The following is a 22,056-nucleotide window of genomic DNA, read 5'->3' as shown; positions in this document are numbered from 1 at the left end:
CTTATGTATTAAGCTAATTTGTATGTAATGGCTTGAAGAAAAGGTAGTAAGAATGAGGTGATACTTATGTTGTCTTACCACATGTAAGAATACGAATGGGCATTGTTAAGGTAGTGAGATGATATGTTTGTTAATCAAATTATTTGGGTTATTGAAGTGGATCATTGGTGAAAAGAAGGTCATGTTGTGAATCTTTCTATGGGATGATAAGTGAAGTTTTGTTCCTCTTTTCAGTATGAACATATATTCTTATGAATGAATGTAAATAAAAGAAAAATTGTGTTTCTTTTGTGGACTGCCATTTGTCTGAAAGATATAATTTTGTTCTGATATGTTTTTGTTCTGAACCTAACATATTGTTATCATAAACTCACCATTATTGACTAAGGACGAAATATTTGTATAAGAATTAATTTAAGGCTTATTCCCTTATTGTGATATGAAAATGAGCGATCATTGGAATGAAACTTATGTGATCTGTGTTATTTAGAGATATCATACCACCAATTACGTTCGGTACTTCTGACATAGATGAATAATGTGTGATCCTGTGTGAGTTGACTATAGACCTAAGTAAGTAATGTCCTGGTAAAGATACTTTTGTATAAATGATTCTGAAAATGGCTATGCTATACGATGTTTAATGAAATCTATATTTTGGTTATGAATTGTTCTATATGATAAGTATTTTCTGAAATGATAAAATATGTTATGAACCTCTGACATGTTTAGAATATGATGAGTTTTCCGAGTAATTTTCCCAAGATGACGAGATATGCTACGAAACTCTGATTGTTCAAGATATGATAAGTTTTCTAGAATATATATATATATATATATATATATTGCTATGTATGAATGAGTTTTCCCTTTGATGATAATTTATTGTGGCATGCTTGATGAATGCTCTATGATGAACTTGAAGTCATTCTGTCTTATCTGTTATCAGTTGGCCCAGAGGTTGTTCTGTCAAAATTCAAATATGTTTAATGCTATTGGGAATTATCCCACCATCTGATAATCTTTGAAAGATCTGATAAGTTTCTGAATAATGTCTCTGAACAACGTATTGTGTGTAATTATGAAAGGTTTGATGAACTTTATGAATTACATATTTTGGAAAATGTTTTTGTCCATGATAGGAACGTCTTACTAAATATGGAACAAGAATATAATAACTTTATGGTGAATGTATTTTGTGCTTGATGTCACGATATTGACTTTAAGATCTTCCAAGCGAATATGGATTTTAAATGATTATTACCTTACTGTAATTTGGGAATTATGCCAATTAAGGTTTGATTTGTATTTGATCTTACTAACATTCTATTTTGGAATTTGGGTTACTATTTGAAGTCTGTTAGGAATCTGATTTGAAGTGATAAGTTTAATTCTGATTATTTGAGCCTTCATTGAAGTTGAGGATTTGGGCCTAAATTTGAATATTCAAAATTTAGACCTCACTTATTCTATCTGTTATGGAAGTAAAGCGCTTAAGGATACTTCAAATTACTGAAACTATTGTTCTGAATATTTAATTTATCAGTGAGCAAGGGTTATAAAGTCGTTAATGTAAAACGCATTTGTTTATTCTGGACCTAATTGTTGTAGTATGTTTGTGCCATCGGGAACCCGATTGAGTAGTGAATGCTTTCTTAACCTTTGAGGAATTATGATAATGGGAGTTGTTGTGAACCTAAAGAATTTGAATTATGTTTGATAGCTTATGAGTCGCATGCAATCGAATACTCGAAATGAATTCATTTCTAAATACCCTTAAGCTGTTATATTATTTGAAAGATATGACTTGTGAAGCAATAAATTGAAATGTACAAGGGTCATGAATAATGAGATGATGTTTTGATGATATTGAGTATTATTATTAATTGGGTTACCAATTAGCCAGTAAAGATGAATTACTTGTGACTTTTGGAGCAAACTCCATTGAAATTGACTATATGGGATTGTGAATTGTTAAATAATTGAGAAGTGTTGCATATCCAAGACGAAACTGGACTTGTGGCAGGTAAGTCAAGTTTGGAGGACCAAACTTTTTAAGGTGAGGAGGATGTAACGACCCCAAAATCCATATTAGAGATTACCTTTACGGCCTTATGGGTAATGCATTTTAATTTAATGATATGTGTTCAAATTGAGGAATTAACTATTGAGTCACAGCTTTAAAATTGAAATTACTGACCTTTACGGGTTCAGAAATTACAATTGAGGACTTGGATGTGTTAATGGAAATTTTTAGAACTATTTGGAAAACTTAATTGGAAATCTAATTTGTCTAATTCGTTAATGTACGTTTGGGTGGCTAACTTGGTACTGCAAATTGAAGGTCTTAGAGGCTTCAGAAACTAGAATAGAGGACATATTTATGATCATCATAATTTTTAAAGTCATTTGGAAAGTTTAATTAAAATTTAATTTTGTGCGATTCGTAAGGGCATATTTGGCCCTCCTTATTTGTGATAAAGCTTATATAATTAAATATATAGGTGTATATGAGTTATGTGAGTAGGACTCATCTTTTGGAGCTCAAAAATATCTAAGAAAAGAGGAAGACCCGTAAGAAAGAGAGGCCAAGAGAGAGTGAGAGTGAGAGAGAGAGAGTTCACCATTGTTGGGAGCTTGAAAATGACTTGAAGAAATTGAAGAGAGAAGAAGGAGATCAACCAGGGAAGCTTGGAAAAATTAAATAGAACTATGAGAAAGTCAAATAGTGAACTAAGGTAAGATAAATTATCTTGAATCCTTATGTTTGAGGCATCAATTTCATGAAATCATGATAATAAGGGAAGCTTTGAACCCATTTGAGTTAGGGTTCTATGTATATATTTGATTGAACCTTGATTTTCTAAGAATTTCTTGATTGAAGAATTAAAGTCATTATATTTGTTTATTTTGAGGTTATGATGTTTGATGGAGATTAAAAATATGAAATTGGTCATGTATTAAAGGGTTTTGGGCTTTGATTTACATGTAATTAAGGTTTGATTTTGAAAATGAAAAGTCCCAAATTTTCAGCCACTTTCGGACTGTAAACTGTCTAGGGCCGCACATGCGGCACTGTTTCCCCGCACGTGCGGAGACAGCTCTGTTCAGCCAACTTTGAACAAGCATATCTTTTGCATTCGGACTCCGTTTTGAGTGATTCTTAAGCCTAAAATCAAGCCCCGGAAGTCTAGTTTCCAATGGAGGTGGTCTCACTCCCAAATTCTAAATAAAGAAATAGTTATGCCCAAAATAGTGACGATTGTTCACTTTATGTCAACTAGTTTTGTACCATTTCTTCACCTAAACCATTTCCCATCGACTTCTCCTGTTTTCTGAGACATGGATTATAACTTATTAAAGAATAATGAGCTTGGTACCACCATGGCTAATTGATTGAACGATTAAAGAGAATAAGTAAAGGATCAAGTATAATCTCATATTATGTGTTGTGCACTGTACTTCTAGGTCGAGACGAGGACATAGTCCCATTACTACCGGGAGCTGATCACTGTGAGTAATAGTAGTGTAACATTACGTTTCACTTACTTCTATGATTATGATTTATGTATTGTTATTTGTGAATGACCTATTCCATCGATATTGTGCTTTGATTAAATTAATATATATGTTTGAATAGTGGCATTGATATGGACCAAAGGTCATTCTGCCCCTATTAATAGAAGTGGGCCCGAGGCCATTATGATGTGAATGGTTCTGTCTCTATCAATAGTACTGCAGTGATATATGTGCCTTTTGGTAATAGTTATTATTAATGTTCTGTTATTCGCAAGACAACTATGTTTGTAATAAACCATGGGGAAATGTATGTGCACTATTGTGTAATGGTATTCTGATGAATCTGGAGTTATTATGTTCTGTTTATTCGTTCCGTTTATGCTATGATATGATATGAATTGTTCGGTCTTTAAGACTTAATGATTTCTGGTATGGAACAAAGTGCTGTATAGAACTAAGTGCTGCAGTGCGAGTCACCTCTAGAATCTGTGCGAGACACCTCTTGAGTCCATACATATGTGAACTGGGCCTATGGCCAATCTGTGACATCTGGGCCTATGGCCATTCTGTATCAGTTAGGCTTATGGCCGTTCTGTATCTGTTAGGCCAGAGGCCGTTCTGTATTATCTGTGGGCCAGAGGCTATTCTGTAAGATCTGTGGGCTTAAAGCCGTTCTGTATCACATCTGGGCTTAAAGCCGATCTATATCATATCTATGGGCTTAAAGCCGATCTATATCATATCTATGGGCTTAAAGCCGTTCTGTTTTATATATGGGCCCGAGGCCGTTCTGTATTTATATGTGAACCTAAGACCGTATTGAAATATAGTTATGGATAAGACCTGTATACGGTTGGTATCTGTCTATTTATTTTATCCAAGGTTTTGCTTATTCAATTAACCTTCTTAAGTTGCTATTATTTACTGAGCCTTACTGTAGACACCCCATTTTTGACCGTTCTCAAGACTTGGACGTCACCGTTTGAACACTCGGTGATCATCCATGTTTATGTTCGTCCTGAGTTCTCGGAGGTCTCGGCCATGCGCCTTGCCTCAAGACCTCTCGACTTGCCTGTTTTGTGTTTGGTTTTACACCAAACACTTGTTGTTTTGCTTCTGAGGGTGGGAAATGGCTTGTTGGCCATCCCCACACCTCACCGGCCATGGCTTAAGGCCACCGGCCCTGTTTTGTTGCTACTGGCCATTGGCTATAGCCGGTTGGCACTCTGTATGGTCGGCTGACCATTGTTTTTGTCAATTTGTCATTTTTGGCTGGCCGATCACTGTTCATCTGCTTTTGGTAGATATTTTATGCCAGCTGTGATAGCTGGCATCCACTTTGCACCCCCTCCATACATGTGTATGAAGAGATTTCACTCTTGTTTAGCTTGTTTTGTAAGCTTTGCAAGAGTGAATCTCTATAAATGGAGGGCTTCTCCTCCCTCCTCAAGGGTTCCAAACAAGTTCCAGAGCTCTGAGATTAGGGTTAGAGGATTGTGTATCTATTCTATCTCTATATCTCATTCTTCTTCCATTTTGTGTGTTTAAGGTGTTTTTGTTCATAGTTTTGCATACAAACACCTAGTGCTACACTTTCCTTTAGCTACTGAGGTACTAAGGAGTTATTTTCAGAGTTCTTGAGTTGATCTAAGCTTAGAGAGGCTGCTGGAGCATTGTTCTTGAAAGAGGTCTTCAAGGGTAAGAACTTTACCCCTTTATTTCCCATTTTTGCATAGGCTTTTAGCCATCCTTGCATCTGTTTTTCAGCTTAGTGTATAACTAGTAAAAGTTCTTTTTTTTACTTTCTTTTGATAGTTGTTTAAGGTCTCTTTGAGGTTTGGGGTTGTTTGACCCCTCTTAGGCCTTGTTTGGCCTCATTTTTGTGCACTTTTGGTAAGCTCCAGGACCACCTTGTGTTGGCCTCCTCACCACTGAAATCCCAGTGGTGGGGGATGGTGTTTTGAGGTCCTAAGAAGGAGAGGGTCATCACCTCTCCTTGTTGTCTTCAATACTTGCCATTTTTGCCTCATGTGTGAGCACTTTTCTTGAGTTCATGTTGGCCATGTCTTAAGTAGTATTTGTGCTTATTTTGCCATGATATAGCACTATTTTTAGTTGGTTTAGACACACCATGCATGCTTTGCATACTTACCTTGTAATGCCATGAAATTGCCTTAACATGTTTTGTGCTTTGAGCCTTGTTTTTAGCATGATTTTGGTTTAGCTTTGTGAAGCTTTTATGCATGTTTTGATGTGTTTAAGGTCTGATTTTGGTCATTTGGGCCATCCATGACTTGCTTTGTATAGCTACCATGCAATCCTCCTTTGTAGGCCTTGGGTGTTGGATCCTCTAGCATGCTCTACTAGCATCGTTTCAGTGGTTTGGCACCATTAGTTATGCCATTTCAGTCCATATAGTATGCTTGTATACTTGCATTTATGGCTCCTTTGATGTTTCAAGAGGTTTGTGTTTTATGCTCCATGTTTGGGTCATCATGCATGCCTTTAGATTTAGGCCATTTAGATGCCATCTAGGTGTGTCTTTGACCTTGTTTTGGTCTGCTTTAGGATTATTTTGAGTCCTTTTGTCCCTTTGAGGCTTGCCTTGTACGGCCATGGTTTAAGCCCCTTTGATAGCTTTGAGCCGTGAACCTTGCTTGCATGCTTTGATTGTTTTGTTTAGTTGGTTTGGCACCATCCTCAACATGATTTTCAGAGTTTATCATGCTTGTCATTTGTCCATGTTTGTCCCCTTTTAAGTGTGCTTAAAAGTCCCCTTTCTATGCTTAAGTATTGGACCTTGTTTGCATATATGTTTGTATGTACATTTGTTTTCATGTGCTTAGCATATTAGCCACTGTTTTGGGCTTAAAAGTTACTCCTTCATGCTCAAGTTTTGGACCATGTGTGCATGAATGCTTGTGCATACATTTGCCTTGCATGTTGTCACATACTTGGTCTATTGGCACGTTGTTGCCTGTTCAAGTGGTGTTGCATTTGGCATGCATCTTGTGCTAAGTTGCTTTACATGTTCTTATGTTAAGTCCCCTTCACATGTTGTTGCATGTTGGTCATTGGCATTATTGTTACATGTCTAGCATGCTTGTTTGCTTAGGTTGTGTGACTAGTGCTCATTACTTGCTTGCACGCTCATATTGCATACTTAGCTTGCATGCTTAGGTTGCATTTTGCATACATGCCTTGCCTCTTGAATTGATTGTGATGGAGGTTGGGCCTATTGTTTGTTTTGGTTTGCATTTCATTTGACACCAAAATGCACAACTTGATTTCTTGGGCCATCATGCATCGGAATGCGTGATTGGTGGCCCGAGGGTCGAGGGCCATTCTCTTTTTGAGTCATGAATATGATAAGGAGTGTGCTGGTGCAAACATTTGTTTTGAAATGCATTGCCATGCCTTGTTTGCCTTCTGCTGCTGTCAAAATAGGATTCTGCAGGAAGATACCGACCATTCTCAGTGCCGGCCGACTAAATATCTTTGGCCGAGAGCCATACCAATGGTCGATGACCAGTTTCCCCTGGCCGGTGGTGTTTCCTCTTGGTCGGTGACCTTCCACAGTGATCAGGAAGTGATTCTGGAGCATCATTGAGACTTGCACATTTTTTAGAGGAGCAGAACAGGGTAAACAGAGGTAGCTTGTGCATGGTGGTGAATTTCCGAGCGAAGCCGAGCACGCATGCATTGGACCCTCTTCCCGAGGCTGTTTTACCGCTTTATTAGCTCAATTAATTTGCTTAACTAGTTAAGTGGTCTGTAACTATTTAATTAGCTTGTTAGTTAGTTAAATTTGTATTATTCTTTTGATCCCTCCGAGAGAGGGCGAATTGTGTAATAAGTGTGCGTGTGTGTGATGCATGTCTTCCAACCCCCACTTCTTTCTCCCTTTTACTTACCTGCTTTTGATGGTTAGTATTAGGGCATATTTCAATTAGCATCCTTATGCTATGCATGTGTGCATTCATTCATTTATATTGCATGCACCCGGCTCAGCACATCATACTAATCACATAGTATTTCAAATCTAACTTGAATACATGTTATCTGTTGCATTTTACATGCCATTCATAGATTAGCCGAGCCTATTCTAGCTGTATTTTGCCTGCGATGCATTAGCCATCTTAACATGGACTTAGATCATACATTTGATTACTAACATGTTCTTTGTTTTGGCTTGGAGTACACTGTGAGTGTTTTATGCTTTAGCATCTCGCATGTATGTGAACATTACATGAAAGCATACTTGTCATGAGGCTAACTGCTTAGCTGATTTACTGCCCGAATGCCTGTGGGTGAAGGTTGGATTGTTTGAATTGGAATAATTCATTGAAGTCCGTATTTTAGCCTACTTACGAGTAGCAAACCTCAAATCATTTCCAAACAACGGATATGCGATGCTTCCAAATTAGGCGATATAGTCTATACTTTTATGTTGTGCGTATCATATAGTAAGATTAGCTAATTAATCGGATTAAGAATGCATAATGTTTTCAAAACTAGATAGCATGGTTAGTAGAGGCCGATCTTTGATCGGACGAGCGGGGGTGCTCATGAAATGACCTTCCCCAATCGTACCCAAGTTCTCGAGCTGAGGCAACTTTGGTGATGATGGACACGTGGCCTTAGGCAAACGAGTCAGGGTTTCCTAAATTCCCCCATAAAAAATATTTAGGTGGCGACTCTGTATCTGGCAAAGCAGTTCATGTTTGGCATTTCTTTCTAAAAATCAGTTTTCCAAAACGATTTGCCGGATTTGGACTCTTTGGTAATTTATCAGTCTTGCATTGCACTTTGCGAGATCAGATTAAGAACCGTGACATTTGAGTCCAAACTGTAACATGAGGCCCACGGGCTTGTCTACACTTGCTCATTCTGTTTTATGTATATTTCTGTAGGTGAGCCATCGGAGATTGACACTAGAGTTGTACTGAGGTTCGCTTGTCTGCCAAGTCACCTGGGATATGTGTCCACGTAGAGGCCTTAATTTATTGTTGGGAGTCTTATAAATTATTACGTCTTTATGTAAGAGTATGTGAGATCTATATAAAATCTGTGATTGTATAGGTATATTTGGAATGTATTTAAATGCTTAAATCTAATTAAACCATCATGTATGCACAAGCTCAATAGATGTTGTCTTTTATTGATATTGTTTCCGCCTAAGGCCCCATATATGGTTAAATATTATTTTTAAATTCTGTTTTGAGGCCTATGTACAGGCCGGTCATGGACCAAACTTTTAGGAGTGAGTTTAGATCATGACATTAATATTAAATTAAAATCATCAAAAAATTTATTTTTTTCCAACAGATATCACATTTCATTTTGACAGCAAATAAAATATGCTCTCAAGTCAAATAGAATACAGATACCATTTTGCTTTTTTTTTTTTTTTTTTTTTTTTTTTTTTTTTTTTGGCTATAATAAGATTCTAGAAATAACAACAGATATTATATAGAAAGTAATATTAGAAATTAAAAATTCAAATTATAAAAATTATAAAAATATTGTGCAGTTCAAATTCATTTATTCAAAATGTAAATTCCACCACATAAAAAGTCATAATATTGTACATTTTCTAGAGACCACTTCCCTCAATGACATTGCATTTGTGGTGTTTGACTGGTCTGGGTGGTGGACCCTTCTCATACATCATTCCACGGTGTCTATTCTCCATCACTATGCTCCAACAATTATCCCTCTCTTCATGCTTTGCCAACGACATCATTTATATATATATATATATATATATGTTTTTGTTTTTATTTTCATTTTTATTTTTATTTTTATTTGAGTCTATTGTACTATTTTCGGGTCCTTTGTTTGTATATTCGTTATTTGAGAGTTCTAGAATTACGATAATTTTATGAGTTTCGTCACTTATTGTAATATATACATTTATAATAAAGCTTATTGTCATTTTTCGCCCATGAACATAATCTTGTAACTAAATCACATAAATTTTTATGTGTTTTGTTTGTTTTATTCTAATTTGTATCATCTTTGCATTTGCCAAAACAATTATTATAAACATATAAAAAAAAATATTCGTATCTATAATTACGATCATATGTATCACATTTGTACATTATTTATTAATCACAGAAAAAATTGAAAAACATTAAATATATATACACAAAAACCCTCACACCCTCTTTCTCTCCCTAGCTATTTATTGGCATCTTTACACCATTTGAAAACTTTCACATATTAAAAGATTTGTTGACACAAAATAAAAATAAAAATAAAAATAAACAAGATAAGTGTGGAGACATATTTCTATGGTCGTGCCACGTTGTCACGTGGACGAACTATGATACCGAGATTATTGTAATATTGCCGAGATATGGTGAGATAATATCGCAACCCAAAATATTCTAATAGAGGACAAGGGTTATAAATAAGTTGAAGCGCTTAGATCAAATAGAGATGAGACTTTTTATTGGGATTATTCTTATTTAACTAAGAGTCCGAGATAAGTGTTATACTTGAGTCCTATGAAGTAAGACTTTTAGAGGACGAGGGTACTGTTAGCTATAAAAGTAAGGCACCCGTGAGTCTAAGGTAGGCTTTTCTCTGGTGAATTGTTTACTTATTTGATATCTTTGAGAGATGAGGCACTGACTTGATCGTCGGAATACCCTAGGTGGACCACTATGATATTTCTTATCTTCTTGTGTGCATGTGTTGATTTAATCTATTCTGTCGTATGCTCTTCGGCTAAATTCCTTAAATCTCTATAAAATATTTGTTTGATTGCGTGAGATCTGATTAATTGTGAGGTTAGAAATCAACACCCACAATATGTAAAAATTAAAGTAACATAAGAAAGTGAAGATAAAAAAATTCAAAACTTACAAAGCTAGGTCGAGAACATCATATCAACAACAAACCACAATCATGTTAACCACTTAATTATCCTCCTCCGCCAACTGGAAACTAATTTGTAAATATATATAATTTCAAAACTCTCTTTCGATTTTAATTCTTTGCTATTTAATTCTAGATATAACACACATTAATAAGAGTAAGGGGTTGTGGGGGGTATCCTAAATAAGTGTACTTTTTGTCTTTTTAGATTAAAAAATTGAGGAAGAAAATATGGATGTTTGGGTTAATTTTTTGACTTTTTATAAAAAAATATGTAATAAAAAATTGTAAAAATTGGTTTGTATGAGAAAATTAGAATTGGAAGTTGTGCAGCCGTAATTGTTGATTTTTGGTGAATAGTGTTAACTTTTTAACTTTTTAAGTAACTTTTTGACTTTTTTGACTTTTCCTGAACATGTCAAACTTGACCTAAATTATAATTTTAACTTGTATAATTTGAGTTAAATTTTACTTAAATCCTTATTGGTTTAAATTAGACAATATAATTCTACACTTTGAATTTAGTTTCAATTTGGTTGGTCATTACGTTCAAATTCAAAATTAAAATTAATAATTTTTTTTATTATACTTGTCAATCTCCTGAGATATGAATTATTTAAAATTAGACAATTTGATTCTACACTTCAAGTTAATTTTAATTTGGTCATTTCATTCAAACTGAATATTAAAATTAACAAATTTTGGGTATTTGTTAATATCTTAAGGTGTACATATGAAAAAATTTAATAAAAATTCAGACAAAATGACTGTATTAAAGTTGAAAGTATAGAGATTAAATTATTTAAATCGAAAGATTTGATGGTTAGAATACTTTTAAAATGTTCCACAAAAAAGTATAACCTAATGAAAATGTTAGATTTCTTTAAACAAAACTGACTTTTTTTTTCAACATTTGGACAAAATCTATAAATTGGCAGGATTGATTTTATTACAAAAAAAACAAAAGAAGAACAAAAAAAATTGAGTGGAAGTATTGACTGGACATTTTTTGACAGCACTAATGCACTAATGCTCAACTCTGTGTCAAGTGGGAATGAAATTAATGAAGCAATTTTTTTTTTTTTGGTGTCTTTTTCTCTGATAATTTTAGAATAACTAAATTTTGCATCAAATTTGCTTCATTTAACGTGCCATTTTACATGTCATTACAACATTACATTGATGACAAATTAAATAATAAACAAATTTAATTATATAATTTGATCATCACAACATTACTTCACAATACACCATAAGTTACCTCACCTTCCTTAAAATTTAAAAAAATATAATTAATACCACACTTTTGACATAATTAACTAAGAGCATTTTTAACCGTGAACTTCTTTTTTTATCAAATCTGAGAAAAAAAGGGATGATTTTCTCAATTTGATACCACTGACTCCAACGGTGCATCAAAAGGGGGAGGGGCGACCGATTGGTCGACCGACGGGTCAACCAGCCGGTCAACCGGTAAGGCCATTATTATTTTTTTTACCTACTAACAGTGAAGTGGGAAGGCAAAGATGAATATTGTTATACAAATCAAAACGGTGAGTTCTTACTCCACCGTTGGCAAGGGCAATCGCCATGATAGCAGCAGCTTCCATAACCCATGACAGAGGGTTCCACATAAATCCCAAAAACTTCAAGAATTTACTCTCCTGAAACAAACCCAACATAAATCCCAAAGAGGGTATTAGTAAGAAATAGCACCTCCTTCTCTTCAAGTTTGTTGTGCCCAAAAAGCTCCAGCCTCTGCTGAGCAGACTCAGTGGAGAGACCTTTTCTGCTACATCTCAGATTCTCCTGCATTCACAGACCTCAATTCCATTAAAACCCAAATGAAACAAATAGTCATAATTCTCTCAGATCGATTACCAAATCCACAGCTTCCTTCAACACAGCCTCTGAAAAAAGATGCTCAGGTTTGGTTTGGTTCAGGGTTGTTGGTGGGTTGACCAGTTGGTTGATCGGCCGGTCAACCGGTAAGGCAAAATATAATTTTTTTTTTACCTGTTTGAACCTTTTTTGACCGGTTTGAACCTAGAAATTCGGTCGACCGGTTGGTCAACCGGCCGGGCAACCGGCTGATTGACCGGTTCCTCCCTCCAACGGTCACACACAGTGTTTTGATGAAATATGTATTATGTCCTCAGTTTGATGAATTGTTTGCTGAAATCTCAATTTGATATTGATTTGGTGCAACCGTTAAAGCACTAAACAGTAACTTTTTCACCAAATTTTAAATTTGATGTCAGGTTTGATTCAGGATTAGAAATGGTTTAATGCCAAAGATTTGTAGATATTAAAATAAATAGATATAAATATACATTTTAAACAAATAAAAATAATTTTTTTAAAAATATATATATATATATATATATATATTAAAAACATTTTTAAAAGTACTTTTATCTTCTAAAAATATAAAATTATATAAAAATAATACATGCTTTCTATTTTTTCTTTATTTTTTAGCAAATTAAATTTTAATTTTTTTAACAAATTTTATGAAATAAATTTTTAAATAATAAATCAAACATAAGATAATTAATACAAAATTACACCCTACAAAATTATTAATTAAGTAATAATGTAAATAATGTCACATATTATTTCAAAATTATCACTCAAAATTTAGCAGGGAGAAGACAAAATGATACGGTGCAGAGGTTCACCAACCAAACAGTCCCAACCTACCCCACTGAGAGAAAAAAAGAGAAAACAGAGACGTACAATGTTACATAACAAACACAGACTGCTCAACATTTACAAACACACAGAATTAGAAAGAGATCGAGTATTTACTAGGAATCTCATATTTGAATGGGATTAATTCTTTATACATTGTTAATTGTCGACCCAACAAAAATTGTGAAACAAGAAGCGCAGACACCAAAGAAACAAGATGAGCAAAGAAAAAGTTGCAGAGATCAGTAAAATTTGTAAAAAGAAGACAACAAAACTGATCAAAACCCACCTCGAATTTTACATTTTTTTTTGGGGGGGGGGGGGGGTTCCTCAATATTCAGGCATGAGCTGAGTAATTTTGCCTTCTTCAGCAGCCATTTTCTCTTCAGCAACTCTCAACCAAATGCACACAGCAGTGAAACTAAGCACCAAGCTCAAAAACCCACTTCCCAATCCGATCCCCACAATAGCCATAACCGAGAGCCCTTTATTCTTCAATGGTGGCAATGGGTACCCATACAAATCCTTATTCCCTTCATACGACGTCGCATTGAACCTCGGCAGATTCCCACTCCGGTTCCCCAGCGACGCCGGAATCGGGCCCGAAAGCCGATTATTCGACACATCGAAAGCCGATAACCGGACGAGAAGACCCAACTGTTGGGGGATTTGACCGGAGAGAAGATTGTCGTGGAGATCGATGACATTGAGGTAGGCGCAGAAGGCGAGTTGGGGAGGGATGGAGCCGGAGAGGCGGTTGGAGGAGAGGTTGAGGACGGCGAGGTTGACGAGGTACTGGAAGTCGGAGGGGATGGGTCCGGTGAGGGAATTGGAGGAGAGGTCGAGGGCTTGGAGGTTGGTGCAGTTGGAGAGGAATGGGGAGAGAGAGCCGCGGAGAGAGAGGTTAGTGAGAGAGAGCTTGTAGATGCGCCCGTTGTTGCAGGTGGCGCCTTGGAGGTAGGAGGTGAAGCCGGAGCAAGGGTTCTGGAAGGTGGTTCGGGTCCAGTTCTGGAGGTTGTTGTTTGGGTCTTGTATGGATGAGCTTAGGTGGGTTAGGCATGCTTCGTCGTCTGGATCTGGATGGGTTGAGTGTGGGAGGCTGCCGCACGTTAGCAGCCACAGTAAGAGTAGTAATCTTTCGACACCCATCTAGAGAGACTTGGAGCTTCCAATTTCTTAGAGAAGAAGGCGCACGTTAGCCAGGGAATGAAGACTTGTTTTCTGATGAGGCCTTCCCTATGAGAGAGAAGGGAAAGGTTGTGTGGGTTTGGGTTCTTCCTTTCTCTCTCCTGTTCTTGTGTTATCAAAGCGTATGTGTTGAGATGTCTATTTATTTTATCTTCTTGATTTAGGCCATTGGGGACTGAGCGGGGGAGGAAGGAGGGGGAAGAAGAAGGGAAGGGCCGGGGAGAGAAAGGAGGGCATCAATTTGGGTACATGGTGAAAATGGAAGTGGTATTTATTTAGCACTATTAGAGCATGTCTAATTGTTTATTATTTTTTTTATTAAATTTGAGTAAACAATTTTTGATTTTTTTAATTTGATATGAGTTGCTCTAACGGTGCATCAAAATGAAAGGGTCATTCGGTGGGTCGGCCGGTAAGGCTAAATTTTTTTTTTTAACCTGTTTGAACCTTTTGACCTGTTTGAACCTACCTATTTGAAAGAAAACTGGTCGACCAGTTGGTCAACCGACCGGATATCCGGCTGGTTGATCGGTTGGTCTCCCCCAACGGTAAAGCACAGTAAAATAGTGAAATCTGGAGCCTGTTCTCACTTTGATGAATTTTTTGTTCCATTATCATTTTGATATCAATTTGCTGAAACCATTGGAGCTCCGAAAAGTGACTTTTTCACCAAATTTCAAATCTGATGCAATGTTTGATGAACCGTTGGAGATGACCTTAGAATATATGAAAAATGTTATATATATATATGTTTTTATTTTTTATTATTATTTTTCAATTTTAGACTCGGAGATTGTTTAACATGTATTAAAATAATATATGTTATTTTAGTACATTATCTTATTTTGGTCACAAATATTGTATTTAGATAACATCACATCTTATTTAGATCATACTATTTCTCTACCATATCACTTTAATCCTAACTCATATTTCATATTTTTTTCGTAAAAAATCCAAAAACATATTAATTTAACATTTCTAAAACAACCCCTTCATTGAGTGATGCTATGTACATTTATTGTCTTGTGTATATGAATTTAAAATGTAAATAAAAAGAAAAAAAAAATTGGTACTACATAAAAATTATTCAATCTTGCTAGGTAACTTGAATAATTGCGGCTCAACTGGCTCAAATTCCAAAATGACGTTGGTTATATAGGATGACCACTCGAACGCAACTTCATTGCTCGAGCGGTAAAACTTTCTTGCCTGAAGTGCAGGCGCTTTGCAAAAGTATTGAATGCTCCTATTCACCACCTCGAGCGCAAAAATGGCTACTCGAGCGGTCAAACTACTGGGCCTACATTTTTGTTTTTTGCTTTGGGGGCATTGCCCCTCAACCCTGCCGTTGCGCTGCCCCGAACCCGTGAGGGGGCGTTGTCTCCTGAACTCCCGCGAGCGAACTGGGCAGCTTGATCTCTGTACATAGCCAGTTAAGTGACAAATATAGAAGAATTAGGATCACAAACTCCTCTGGATAAGTACAATTCGGCTTGAATTCACATCTAAACACCCATAACTTCATTAAAATAAAAAAGTGAATAAAATTTCAACTAAAAAAATTGTATCAAATAAAATTGCCAATTACAAAACCTAACCGTCCAAACACTTTCCTCGTACAAAATGTTTACCGCTAATTGTCATATTTGTTTTGTAAGTCAGGAGGGAATAAATGCCTTACATCTTAACCTCAATCAGTGTGTGCTAAATCCATCCTCTACAATGATGTAAATGTCAGCACAATAAGCCTACATTTTGTGAAAATAATGAGCAGACTAGTCAATAAAGATAACTTTGACAGACCATTATATTAATTGGGAAACATTGTGGTGGATACTTCTTTTAAAGAAATATATTATATGCACTTTATAATTAAAAATAATAATATAATTTTAATTTTTTTGAATGATATAAAAAAAATGTCATATTAATTAATATAATATGAAATATAACTAAACAACTTATAAATTATAATTAAAATAAATAAATAATCATAATTAAAATGAAAAATAATATAATTAAAAATGCATGTAGTATATATTTTTTAAAAGGGTGTATATATTTATTCTTTGATAATTTTTTTGATTTAATTTATAAGTAATAATTTCTTTGTTCCAAGTTGTCCGCACGAATGAGGAGGCGTAAGATAGTCCATCGCACATAAGACAATCCTAAGAGCATCTCCAACGGTTCACCAAACTTTTCACCAAATCTGAGTAAAAAAATCACCATTTTCCCAATTTGGTACCAGATGCTCCAACGGTTCACCTTTCACCAAATTTGTCTCGGGACAACCGGTTGGTCAACCGGCTGGTCGACTGATGAGGGAAATTATTTTTTTTTTTTGAATTGCTTGAATTAGAAATGTTGAACTGTTTGAACTTTTTCATGGACAACCGGTTGGTCAACCAGCCGGTCAACTGGCTGGTCGACCGGTTCGTCTCCCTCCAACGGTCATGTACATTGTTTTGGTAAAATGGAAAGTCCGTCCTCGGTTTGATGAATCGTTTGGTGAAATCTCATTTTGATATCGATTTGGTGCAACCGTTGGAGCATCAAACAGTAACTTTTTCATCAAAGTTTAAATTTGATATCAAGTTTAGTGAACCGTTGGAGATGGTCTAAAAGGCATTATTGGGCATCTAATATGTTTGTATTATTATTGAGTCTTTTGGAAAGTTAGTAAAAAGCCAACTTCTAGCTTTTTACTCATTTTGAATCACATCACCGCTCATATATAACTTATCTACAAAAAGACAAAATAAGCTAAAAAGAATTAAAAAAATCAGTTTTTTACCAACTTTTCAAAACACCCCTATATATTTGAGACAGGCTTCTATTCAACCGTATTGTTATACTCATGAGGCGCATTACAGATTTCGTTTTAATAATTTGAATCGTTCAATATGTAGAGATCGTCGAGTATTTCATCTCTGCAAAAAATCACATTAATTGGATATTAATAGTCCCTTAATCAAAACACATTTTTGTCAATGGTAAATATAATTTTAAAAATAAATTGCTAACAAAACTATATTTCGATCAAGAGTTTATCGACATCCAATCAATGTAATTTTTTACAAAAATAAAATATTTGACAAGTTCTATACATTAACAGTTTAAATTATCAAAATAATACCTATAATGAACTTTACGAGCTCAACAATATAGTCCAGTCCATGGACAAAGGCCCATCTCTATATATTTATTATCATATTTTGGGTATTATTATTGTAGTACAAATCTTAGATTAAGTACGCAGGCATGTGGAGGCATTGTTGTCTATCTTCATTTTTTTAAAATTACTCGTCTCAAAGGGGTCACTCTATCTGCCTATTGAAGAATTTCTCGATCCTTTCCGTGAAAAACTGACACAAGTACATTAAATAATGCATTTGGAAAATGATAGATGAACAAAAAATTTCTACCCCCAAAAAAATCTCAAATTACCACATTATTTTTTGTATCAGAAATGATATTTTTTGTTTGCATGTTCAATCTTCACAATCCCTATATGTTTGTTAATGTAAAATGTAAATTGTAAACTACCACCCACCTACCACCTCCACTACCACTCACTCCACCTACCACCTCCACTACCACCTACACCTATACGACATGACCCCGTAAACTGTCTGCTACAACAGTCCGACACGACCATACTGTGTCTTCTACAACGGTCTGACACAACCATACAGTGTCTCCTATCCTATTTTACTTTTATTTGTCAGTTCATTTTCTTATTTTGTTACTCTCTCCAAACTCAAGTTGGCTAGTACCTATCCTCCTTGAGTTTGAGGGGGGCTGTTAATGTAAAATGTAAATTGTAAACTACCACCCACCTACCACCTCCACTACCACTCACTCCACCTACCACCTCCACTACCACCTACACCTACTACCATCTTCTTCTCTATATATATAGGAATTGTAATATACAGAAAAATTACTCAACAATCAATAATACATAAATTCTTACATGGTATCAGAGCTATAGGTTAAAGATCTTGGTGTTCTTCGCCTTCCGGCGGGCGGCAACCTTGCCTTGACCGCCCGCCGAATCTCAACCAATTCAAACCTCCTTCTCCCTCTCGGCACCTCACTGTTGCCATCACTCGATACATACACACAAACACATGCATGGGGGGATACAGAGCATTTACCACACACACAGAGGCAGCAGCTGTTCAAAGCTGTCTCTGATCTCTCTCTCTGTGTCTACAGATCTAGACAGAGAAACAAAAGACACGGGTTACTGCCGGAGCCTCAGCTCTCCTCTCTCTCTCTCTCTCTCTCTGTAAATACATACACATCTATATATAAAGAGAGAGAATGTCCTCATCTCCGGCTCCGTTGTCCACCACATCGCCGCCGCCCGCAGCGTCGACCACTACCTCACCGTCCGCCTCCACGACTCCGAGCCCGCCTCCGCCTACCGGGACCTCCACGACCCCATCGCCGCCGGCTCCGTCGTCCTGGAGTTCTCCGTCGCCGTCGTCATCATCTCAAACAGTGCCACAGACTCTGTGGCCTCTTGCGAATCCCCAAATCCCACCGCTGCAACTCCACCATCAAGTCACCATTACAGCTTCCAGCCGTGACTGAGTACTGCCCAGCACTGCGACAACAACGAGGTCCTCCAAGCCCTCTGCGACGAGGCCGGTTGGACCGTCGAGCTTGACGGCACCACCTACCGCAAGGGATGCAAGCCTGTGGAACGCATGGATATTATGGGTGGATCTGCATCAGCAAGTCCATGTTCATCTTACCCACCAAGCCCCTGTGCATCTTACCAACCCAGCCCCTGCTTTTGTCTTTAATATATTATTATTCTTATTATTCTTATTCTTACACCGACAACACCAACATGACACTTTTATCTGCACGCTTCACTGCACAGTAATGCTTTACAGTGAAGCTGTTGATACATAGCAGCCATATGTTTGCAAAACCAACAAAAATAAAAAAAATAAAAAAAAATAAAAATAAACAAAACAAAACAAACACAACCAAACCCCACTCCCAGACACCCACGTGACCCATTCTTTTTATTCTTATTATTATTATTATTATATATATTTTTTTTTTCTTTTTCTTTTTCTTTTTCTTATTCTTATTATTATTATTATTTTTCTTTTTCTTCATCATTATATATTTATCCTCTCCATGCTCATCATTTCATCATCATCCCCTTATTTATTTCTTTCTTTATTTATTTATTTTTCTCTCGATTCCCTTCTTTTCACACAACAAAAAAAAAAAAAAAACAACAAAAAAAAAAAAAAAACAACAAACAAACAAACAAACAAACAAACAAAAAATTGCACAACAACCCATATTTTATTCATCTCAGGGATCCACCCCGATCACAATTTTACAAAAAAAAAAAAAAAAAAAAAAAAAAAAAAAAAAAAACAACCACATCCACAGGCGCGATTTTTCTTCTCTACTCAGCCACCGGTCTCTTCTTCTTGCCTCTGTCCTGGGCGGGCCTTGCCGGTGTTGCCTCCGTGTTTCCCACTCCACTGGGCATGTTCACTCCCCCATACTCCTCCACTGCAGCATATGGCGGACCTCCAAAGCGGAACATCACGGTGGCCTTCCGCTTCAGCTCCTTGTTTTCTGCCCTTAGCACGCTCATCTCTGCTCGCGCATCCTTATACATGCGTTGGAGCAGAGCCAGCTGGGAGTTTAACTGCTGCACCTCATTTGTCCTACTCTGTAGCCGGTGCGACAGATTTGTGACCGCCGTCATGGACTCCACACATGCCTTCAACGTATACTGATTGGCTTCCACATCCGACTGCACCGCCATTTTTTGCTCCACAGACCGCATCGGAAAGTTCAGCGGAGCAAACCCAGCAGTGTTTGGTTGAGGTTCACTGGCCACCGCACCAGTTCTCTCTCCTGTGGACTCGTTGAGGTCGGGAAAGAGGGTAAGCAGCCCGCGGGAAGACGAAGCCATTTTTTCTGGGCAACAGAGTGTTATAGAGGGTGTTACAGAGTATCTTCTCAGCAAAACCTTCTCAGCAAAACGAAGAGTTTTTCAGAGGATTTTCGCCAATTGTTTGTCTTCGCCTCTGCCTCAGCTCTGTCTTGGTTAAATAGCCGAGGCAGCCACGCGCATCGCGCGCCTCTTGACGCCGACAACCTGGCACGCCTTTTGATGACTCCGGCACGCCTTTTGATGACACGCCTTTTGAGGGTGCGGGCACACCTTTTGAGGGCACGACTTTTGAGGGCTCGATATCTACATCCATGTATATCTTTTGGGCAGCCTATATACACACTCATACAGTGTCCTGTACAACGGTCAGCTTTATCAATCCCTTTGTTTCAACCTCAAATAGGTTTCTATCTTCACACCTATTTGAGTTTGAGGGGGGGTTATACACAGTATCATGTTCAAGTCGCCCCCTTGGTGCACCACCACAAGCTTCTACATCGGTCCGACATGACCCCGTAAACTGTCTTCTACATCGGTCCGACATGACCCCGTAAACTGTCTTCTACATCGGTCCGACATGACCCCGTAAACTGTCTTCTACATCGGTCCGACATGACCCCATAAACTGTCTTCTACAACGGTCCGACATGACCCCATAAACTGTCTTCAACAACGGTCCGACATGACCCCGTAAACTGTCTTCTACAACGGTCCGACATGACCCCGTAAACTGTCTGCTACAACGGTCCGACATGACCCCGTAAACTGTCCTGCTACATCGGTCCGACATGACCCCGTAAACTGTCTGCTACAACGGTCCGACATGACCCCGTAAACTGTCTGCTACAACAGTCCGACACGACCATACTGTGTCTTCTACAACGGTCTGACACAACCATACAGTGTCTCCTATCCTATTTTACTTTTATTTGTCAGTTCATTTTCTTATTTTGTTACTCTCTCCAAACTCAAGTTGGCTAGTACCTATCCTCCTTGAGTTTGAGGGGGGCTGTTAATGTAAAATGTAAATTGTAAACTACCACCCACCTACCACCTCCACTACCACTCACTCCACCTACCACCTCCACTACCACCTACACCTACTACCATCTTCTTCTCTATATATATAGGAATTGTAATATACAGAAAAATTACTCAACAATCAATAATACATAAATTCTTACAATGTTAATGTGTTAATTGGATGTTTTTTTTATTGTACCACAATATCTTAATATATGGGTCATTGTTAAATATTGACTAACCAAATTCTTGAACTTATTTTTCTGAAAAATTTTAAAAAAAAATCTTGAACTTATTTAGTTTTGTTGGTGTTGACTGAGAAATTTCTGGATAAGGACGCTGTAGTTTTTCTGGAATGTTTTTGTTGTATTTTTTTTATTAGTAAAACAAGTGGGTAAAATACACAATTCACTTATTTGAGTTAAAGTAAAATAACAAATAAACACATTTTAAAATAAAGTAATTTTGTTTGAATTTTAAAGATGGGTTATTGGATTAAACAGAGAATTGTGATCTGAAATTTGCAACTTCAACTTGCAAAGTTTTTTAATCGAGACAGGCCAAAATTGCTTCGATTTTTGTCGAAATGCAAAATAATAATAAATTAATTTAAAAAAAAAGAATAAATAAATAAGAAGAAGAAGAAGTAAATTTCAACTTTTAGTACACAGAATGTTGCTCCCCGAGATCTCTCTTAGTGATTGTCAATGAAAGCCAGCCATCCAAGACTTTTGGCTATCACAAAAAAACATATCTCTTCATTTTTTTATTTATAAATAGTTGAATTTTGTAAC

The 22,056-nt window shown here is 36.7% G+C and overlaps 1 protein-coding gene across 1 annotated transcript; it reads right to left on the bottom strand.

Annotated features, from left to right (window-relative positions):
• Window positions 1–11,590: 11,590 nt before the first annotated feature.
• LOC114257972 (receptor-like protein 44) lies at window positions 11,591–14,632 on the bottom strand. Its single transcript, XM_028197807.2, has 2 exons — window positions 13,391–14,632; window positions 11,591–12,216 (listed from the first exon to the last, which is right to left on the bottom strand). The coding sequence occupies exon 1, from the start codon at window positions 14,248–14,250 to the stop codon at window positions 13,432–13,434; it is 819 nt and encodes a 272-aa protein (XP_028053608.2). The 5' UTR covers window positions 14,251–14,632; the 3' UTR covers window positions 11,591–12,216; window positions 13,391–13,431.
• Between the last annotated feature and the right edge of the window lie 7,424 nt (window positions 14,633–22,056).

Source organism: Camellia sinensis, chromosome 4 (genome assembly GCF_055761805.1).
Source record: "Camellia sinensis isolate YWXY chromosome 4, ASM5576180v1, whole genome shotgun sequence".
Lineage (NCBI taxonomy): Eukaryota > Viridiplantae > Streptophyta > Magnoliopsida > Ericales > Theaceae > Camellia > Camellia sinensis.
Note: the sequence above shows the minus strand (reverse complement) of the source record. Positions and strands in the feature narration are given on the sequence as shown.